General features: G+C 39.7%; 1 protein-coding gene across 1 annotated transcript; it reads left to right on the forward strand.

Annotated features, from left to right (window-relative positions):
• The first annotated feature begins 1,011 nt into the window (after positions 1-1,011).
• On the forward strand, positions 1,012-7,964 carry LOC133418522 (12-(S)-hydroxy-5,8,10,14-eicosatetraenoic acid receptor-like). The gene is made up of 3 exons (XM_061707256.1): positions 1,012-1,517; positions 2,208-2,613; positions 4,169-7,964. The coding sequence occupies exons 1-3, from the start codon at positions 1,270-1,272 to the stop codon at positions 4,622-4,624; spliced, it is 1,110 nt and encodes a 369-aa protein (XP_061563240.1). The 5' UTR covers positions 1,012-1,269; the 3' UTR covers positions 4,625-7,964.
• Positions 7,965-8,458: the final 494 nt, after the last annotated feature.

The raw sequence follows: 8,458 nt of genomic DNA on the forward strand, positions 1-8,458 counted from the left end.
CTGTAACCCTGACCTGCACCTAAACGGACAAGAGAACAATGCCACCAACAACTGAATCCAACCAGTTAATCATTGAGAGCCAGATTAAAGAGAAACAGCAACAGCCATGACAGTGTTCAGGATCAGTCTCTGACTATTCCTTAGTCATTCAACCAGAGCAAAGGCTTCAAACTCAAACTTTAAGAGAATTTGCCAGAAAGACTAAAATGAAATGCTCAAATGCAGGTGTATGAACCTTGTAGAGAGCTTTTCTGTGATGCCTCATCTAAATTTGGCTAACGAAGTTCCTGCAGATGGACCCAGAAACAGAAAAAGGTCAGATAATAAAAGGCAGTTAATGAAAATGCATAAAACAGACACAGAAGCAGTGTTGGAAACAGTCAGGTCCCTTATTTATTCTACATACATTTCTAATAATATCTAAACTCATGTTTCACTCTTTCACTGTATTTAATAATTGAATATACTAATGATATAATCGCTCTTCACTGCTCACCTTCAGAAGTTCAAACAGAATGAGCTCTTAATCTGACATTCCTAAAAAGATTGTTCCTAAACATGTGTAGGCACAACAGCTTGTATAGGCAGTCACTCAAGGAATTTCACAGGCTTTTCCTTGTTTGCTGAAAAAAACAAACAAAAAAACCCAGCTTCAACTAAGAACTTCCAAATCCTGCTCCATCCGTCGGGTGTGCATCACTGAAACTGCAGTGACTTCCACCACCTCAGTGCCAAAAATACTTTAAAATAGGACAGAAATAGTTTTTACTAAATTCATTATTAATTATTTTCATTGCACATTAGGTACAGTGAAACTGCCATCAGTCTCCAGCCAGCGCAATTCAGTTTAAAGTAAATCAGTTTGACTCGTAGGAAAGTGGGTGGGAAAAAAAAAAAAAAAAAAAGCAATCTTTCTGGCTTCTCAGTCAGCTGAGCACTTCTCTCTAAACCACACCTCCATCTGACTATAAATGTTTTCTCTCTGAAGAACCAGTAACAGCCTCACACCAAACGCACACGCACTCACCCGCAGAGTATTTGGTCTATTACTCAGAGCTATTTTCAGTGCTATCTTTTACGGTGAGTTCTCGGTACTGTTTGGCATGGATGAAACTGCTCAGCAGAGATGCAGAATCATTGTTAGCTCACTGAAGAGGACTGTGGAACGTGTCAGATGAGGGTGAAAGAAGGAATCTGTGCCTGAAGAGAGAGAAGATCGGGAGCTTGGAGTCAAAAAGAAGGATTCGGTTCTGTGAGTCCTGGACTTTGATGGATCAGAATCAACTCAAACACTACTCTTTCCAGTTTCAGGATTACACGAAAACTACTATGGCTACTGCTCCTGAGGTGTCCTTCTCTGTTAAACCAAATCAACAAGAAATGTTTACAGACCCAACAATTGATGACTGCGATACACCCCATCAAGACACATACACAGCCCTCTCCTGGCTTATGGTTGGACAGTTTGTACTGGGTCTCCCTCTCAACCTGTCTGTCCTTTACATCTTTCTCTTCAGGTACATATAAACTTTCTATGACTGCTTCATCCCTGTTTTCAGAGTAATAACATTTCAAACAATGTGGGCATGTGACAGGTGTCAGAAATGCAACAAAAGGCTAAAAACGTTATAATCAAGTCCTCACGAGGGAATTTCCTTACTTTTTAACCTCTGGCTGATTCAAGCTTCGAAACATGAGTCGAGTCCGGTTGACTGATTATTGTAAAGATAAACCAGGCACCTATGATTCACAATCGCTAACTCTGTAATCTGTAATCATCACAACTGAAAAAATGTGTTAATATCCTGTTTCATTTGTTAGTGGCGGGGGGTGGGGGTCGTTGTCACATTATGGCTGTGATAATGATGTTTAGCAGCTGAGTTAATCAAAACTTATATGTGTATATAACATGAAAGACAAGACAACCGATCCCCTTTGTAAAATTTGAACTATTCAAAAAATTCCATCACAGTGAAAGTGAAAACAGGTGAACACCTGCTCTTCCTCAAGCACCTAATGCTTTAAGAACACGTAATGCTTAAACTGCATCAGTTTATTGAGTGACCTGTGTCACGTGTTCAGGTATCCTGTAGATGAGTTAGATAAACTGTTAGGGGGAGATCAGCATCATAAGCTTTTGTTTTCTTTGCTCCTGTGGTCCTACTCTTAAAGACACAAAACTTTTTTTGTGATTTACTTCCTTTTAGATTCAAGTTCTGGAAGAACAAAAGCATCTTCCTGTTCAACATTGTGCTTGCTGACTTTTTGCTGGTGGCCTGTCTTCCTATCAAGATCTACCATTATCAGCATGGCGTGAGGCGCAGCCAGGATAATGTGGTTTGCAAGATGATGCTCTTCATGCTGTTTCTCAACCGTGGAGCCAGTATCGCCTTCCTCATCACTCTGTCCCTCGATCGCTACTTTAATGTAGTCCATCTAGGGAGGAAAAACTGCGTCAAAGTGTTAAAAAGATCTCCTCTTATATCAGTGGTCATCTGGCTCCTCTTGCTGCCCCTCACCATCCCCACAATGGTCAATACCTTTGAGTGCTGCAACAGCCACGGCCGTGAGAAGGAGACACCGTTACATGATGTGACGGACACATTCAGAGAGGTAATGCTTTGGCTCCAATTTCTTTCTTGTTAACACAGCTGTAGGGAAGGAATTGTTCAGGAATTATTTCAGGAACAATTTTACGATAGGAAGCTAACTCACAGATCTATGCTGAGCCCTATGGCAGAGGAGACTAGGAGACCAAAAGGAAGTCGTATTTGGACAAATGAGGAACAGAGTGACTACCGCAAGGAGCCGAATGGGAGCAAAGTTTGGTCAAAGCCTCGTAGCTACAGTTGCAAAAATGCTTTTGCATAGCTATGAATGTCATGACTAAATGAAGCCATACCTGTAATCAAAAATAAGTGAGAATTAATTTGGAAGATTTAGCGTCGTAAGAAACCCTGGCATAAGCATGAGGTGCTATTGGTCTGAAGGATGGACTGTAACAAAAAGAAGCAAAATCCATCCATCCATCCATCCATCCATCCATCCATCCATCCATCCATCCATCCATCCATCCATCCATCCATCCATCCATCCATCCATCCATCCATCCATCCATCCATCCATCCATCCATCCATCCATCCATCCATCCATCTCTCTTCTACACCCTCTGTCATGTACAGGGACTCGGGGGTCTGCTGGAGTTTATCCCAGCTCATTACAGTTGAAAGGCAGGGTCAGTTCGGCATATGTGCGTCCCCAAACGAACCTGCAGCTATGTACGCAAATTAAATGATATCCAATAAAACTACTATTCAAGTTATTAATTAAAGGAGCTTGAGGCAAGTATAAGAAATCAAACTCATTAGCGCCACGACGACCGTCGGAGTTACTGCAGCCAACAACAAAGCCGGCACGGGAGCACGTGTGTAATCTCATGTGATTTTCAAATCAAGCTCTAAATATGACTTACAATGTTATCTTACTTGGTCAGTAGGAAATGAGCCATGTCAGCATCTGTTTTCAGTCCCAATTCAAGTTGAAGCTGCCTCCATGACTCAAACGCGTATCCAATGTTTACTCGTGCGCCGCCGAGAACGCGCATGCAGCGTCATGTGACGTCACATCCGCAGGACAGCGCGGGAAATTCCGGCCTGGAATTGCAGCACATTTTGCAGCACACAGCCTGTTCAAGGCAACGGAGAGATACGCTAGAGGGCTCATTCTTTTTGGTTTGGAACGCTTCATCTGACATTATTACTAGAAAACTTAAAACGTATACGAATTTTTTTCATAAATCCTGCCTCATGCTCCTTTAATAGTTTTAATGCTAAATCTCCCATTTCCCTAACTCATATAACCTCAGTCATAAAACACAACTCTACATATGAGTTCTGTCAGTTAACTAACAATTGCACGTTACACCAGGAACTATTTATATCATCACTAATTTTAATCATTAGCTAAGCTAATAATTATACTCTGAAATATGTGTTTGTTTGCTTGTTTGTGATTACACATTTGAAAAAATCTCAACAAGTCTAAAATAACAATGAAACAAAATATATAGGCTCATCGTTTTGAGTTTCTTTGACATGAAAGCATTGCTTAATTTTACCGCCTGACCTTTTGCCATCATCACTCAATGTGACTTTTGACTTTTTTCAGATCGTCTTCTTCACTCAGATCCTCTTCCCCTTCGTTGTGCTCGTCTATTGCACGGCCCGCATTGTGAGCCGGCTGAGGAAGAAGACGGTGGGGGAGATGAACAAGCTGAGGAGAGCTGTGTTTGTGGTTGTGTCTGTTGTTATTGTGTTCTCCATTTGCTTCTTGCCCTGCGCTATAGCCAGAGCAGCTCTGCTGACCGTGCGACTGAACTTTTGGGAGGATGCCGAGAAGATAGTGGTCCAGGTTTATGATAGCCTCATGGTGTTGTCCTACAGTGACTGCCTGCTGGATCCACTGGTTTACTGCTTCTGCCATTCAGGGTTTAAAAATGCGTACATATCCACCTTCTTTCCTGCATTTCTCCGAAAGAGACTCATCAGTTATGACAACGGCGTAGGAACTGCAACAACTACAATTTCTGGGATAAAACTCACTTCCCTGGCAGCAGCAAAATGATTTTTGTCTCTCATAAATTGGAATATGACTTCCATTGTAGTATAGCAGGACTGTACTCAGGTGCATAGATAGCGTAGCCATTCCTCTGCCGTTGTTAAAGCAGCACTATGTAACTTTTCCACCTTAATATCATATTTCCAGAGTCATTGTGATGGTACATCAACTTCCAACAGGTTTAATGACACCTCTGTCATGGTCTGAGTGGGTCTGTATCGCCTTCACTTGCACTATGTAACTTTGAGGAGCATGGTAGGAACCCTGCCACATTACTGGTAAAGCACTACCGCCTTTGTCCAAAGGAGCCGCCAAACTCAACAAAAGCTGAAAGTTACATTGTGCTGCTTTAAAGTCATCTCTGAAAAGGTGAGAACAATACTTTTATATATACTTCATGTATCTTTTTGAGAAAGATAGTAGTCTGTGAGCAGTTTGCCTTTTTTCATGCCTTTAGAGACCACCCGTTTAAGAATTTGTTGTTTGTTGTTGTGCACATTCAGTAATGACAACATATGTAATCAATAATTCTGTTAGCACTCTTCTGGATATGTACACAGTATCCCAAAATACAGTAAATACCACGGCATTGTGCGTGCGTGCGTGCTTGGGTGCGTGCGTGCGTGCGTGCGTGCGTGCGTGCGTGCGTGCGTGCGTGCGTGCGTGCGTGCGTGCGTGCGTGCGTGCGTGCGTGCGTGCGTGCGTGCGTGCGTGCGTGCGTGCGTGCGTGCGTGCGTGCGTGCGTGCGTGCGTGCGTGTGTGTTTTAGTGTGTGGATGAGGAGATTTACAAGGTTGTGCTGAGACTCTGTCTTATTCATAAGGTTTCCTAATTAAGCCAGATCAAGTCTAAACCCATTATTCATATTGATTGGCAATGCTAGAAGACATGTTTATAATGGAAATACATGTATATAAGAGCATTTTAATTTACTTGGATCCTTTTCAACCCAGGTGTAGTATGTTGGATGTCAGTACCCACAAAGTCTGCAACAGTATTCTATTCAAAATAAAAATGTATATATATATATATATATATATATATATATATATATATATATATATATATATATATATATATATATATATATATATATACATTTGCAGTGCATGCAACACAAAAACCTCTTTTTAACATTTTATAATTGCCTCGTTTGGGTTTTAGCATTAATTCATTCGTGCAGTTGCATTTACACTGACAGTTTACAACCATGGTGACTTTAATGGTGAACATTGTTCCTCTGTTTATACTTAGAGGAGACTAATAAGATTGGGTTTAAAATCAGACCGCTGCTACCACTGCAAAACAGTCAACTACCAGTTGAGTGTTTAAACCTGAATGTCTGTATTGAAACTAAACACATTCCTACTGTATGTACTTTTGTACAATGTTGTTTATCCAGATTTCATTAAATATATGATTGTGTACCGACTGAAGAGCTTTGTATATTGCCGCGTTAAATACACGTAATATATTCTCCAGTCAGTTTACAAGTAACGTGTGTTTTCCCCCAAGTCCCCATCCTCTTTCCCCACAAACAAGTACTGAATCAAGACCTCCATATACCCATAATGATCGTTGAAAGATCCAAATATTGACATTATTCTTCAGGCCCACCACTTTCCACCCTTTCACAAGACGGTGCTACAGTTTGTTCAGGTTGTGTCATGTGCTGTACGCCTTGTTGAAGCCGCAGTTCCCACCAGCTCATCCGTTTGAACCATTCTCAACAATTTTCAATGCCCTTTTGCACTGAGCAGATTACCGGTATGTCTGTTTTGCAATAAGAGAAGTGGTTTTGGATGTCAAGTTAAGTCTGGCAGCCTCTGGAGTATCTGGAGTATGCTATCACAACAACGATTACAGCCGAGAAAATGAGCATGAAAACAAAGGCAAATAAACAATAAAGATAAAAAAAAACATTGAATGTTATCACAGCTTTGCTCCTCCCATCTTTGAAGGCTGACTCCATGGCCTGTCTGCTGCTAAACAGCCAGTAATGACTTAATGACACAGCCTGAAAGCAGTTTTATGGATGAGTAAGAAGAGTAATAGGAGCTGAGTTGGAGACTTGACGGATTCAGTGGGAAAGTGAGAAAATACTGATTTAAAGGAATTATCTACATTTTCTAATAAGTGTCTTTTATATGGATCTGCTGTTTAAAAAGAGAGAAAGGATATCCCAGTGCTAAAAACTTTTTTTTATCTGAATTAGAAACAATCTGTAAATCTGGACCCAAGTCATCATACATGGATCCTATATAACGTCTTAAACTTCAGACAAAATTAAGAGTTTTACTGTTTTTTTTTTTTTCATTTTCATTTCTTTTTTGTTCTTTCTAGTAACTGTGTTGGGTCATGTTTGGCTACACAAGTTCATACTAAATCTCTGGCGTTGCACAGCCATCTAGTGGCAATGAAACAAACTTCAGCAAACATCAGCACTCCTGATGTATAAAAGATGCAGTTTCATACCTCTTATACTGAATAAGAAAACTTCCACTTTGGGATTCTCTTTTGTAATTTAACCTACACTACTGTTATTAATCCAAAAAAGGCATAAAGAAAAGCTTGTGCCTTGTATTTCTTGAGTTTTTCTGCACCATAATCAGAGATTAAGCTGGGATTCATCAGTTAAAGGAGAATGAATCTGGGGGTCCCAGATCATGATCATGTGGTTGTGTGCAGTGTCAGGGTGAGTAACTGTTGCTTTATTGTTATTAAAGTGTTTCATTGAAAAATTTTAGTAAAAAAGAACCTGCTTTAACTTTATAAACTCTACCACTGCAAATACGGAAGACCAAAACTGACATAATTGAAAGTAAAAGCAGAAATGTATAGTTTTTGTTTTTCCTTTTCCTTATACGTGCATTTTCACCCAAAAATGTATATATATATATATTTTTTTTTTGTATATATTTGTTTTTCCCTTCCCTTTCTATTGACTAATAGTAGAGAAGCTGGACCAAGAAGGGCAGCCTTCCTCCTTTGCACAATGTGGTAGAAATAATAATGTAAAGAGACAAGGGAATGTAAAAACAAGGAATGCATGTATAAAGAAAAGGGAAATTATTTTTAATTATGTCAGTTGCAAATATTGTATCTGGCAGTGGCTACTATAGTGCAAAACTAGCATTTAAGGAGAAAACCTGAAAACCATTTATAAAATTCTCTGTAAATGATCATGTCACAAAATTTCGAAGAAGAAAACAATTATCGTTGCTTTTGTTTGTGCACAAACCTCTTAATCTCCAGGGTTAAAATCTTTCTGTGTGATGGATGAAGCCAAAGAAGAAGAGCGTGATATGAGACGGTGACCAAAAGAAGATTTAAAATCTGCTTTGATTATGAAGGAAACTGCATTTACTTCAAGCACATCAGAAATAAATCTGTTTCTACTTTTATTATTTTCTCTTCTGAATGTTTTTGTGTTCATACTCAATGTAGTGCACGTGTAAGTTTAACAATAAAGTATGATAAAAAAAAGTGTTGTGTTACTTGTCACTTTATTTTTATCACAACAGTCTTTATATTATATTGTGTTCATTGTGCATTCTGCTTTTATCTGTGTGGTGACGTCAAGTGGCATGAAACGTCATTAAATGTATTATTATTGATTTATCGATGACCTTCCACTTATATTTCACATGGTTACGAGGTCAGCAGCCTGAGCAGAGAGGCCCAAACCTCCAGTTCTTGGCCTCCTGTTCCAGCTGCTCTTAAGCCTCAGCACCATTCATGACGTCCTACGAGATCATGCTATCTCACATTGTACAGCTTGGATCTGTCTAATCTTAGATAAGATGTCAGGAATGGTATGGGCAGACTGTAAAATGATGCC

This window comes from Cololabis saira, chromosome 18 (genome assembly GCF_033807715.1).
Source record: "Cololabis saira isolate AMF1-May2022 chromosome 18, fColSai1.1, whole genome shotgun sequence".
NCBI classification, from domain to species: domain Eukaryota; kingdom Metazoa; phylum Chordata; class Actinopteri; order Beloniformes; family Belonidae; genus Cololabis; species Cololabis saira.

Excerpts from the sequence above, each read along its gene's own strand:
- LOC133418522 (XM_061707256.1), top strand. The coding sequence starts at position 1,270 with ATGGATCAGAATCAACTCAAACACTACTCTTTCCAGTTTCAGGATTAC. Across the intron at positions 1,518-2,207 it reads CTTTACATCTTTCTCTTCAG|ATTCAAGTTCTGGAAGAACA; the intron begins GTACATATAAAC and ends ACTTCCTTTTAG. Across the intron at positions 2,614-4,168 it reads TGACGGACACATTCAGAGAG|ATCGTCTTCTTCACTCAGAT; the intron begins GTAATGCTTTGG and ends GACTTTTTTCAG.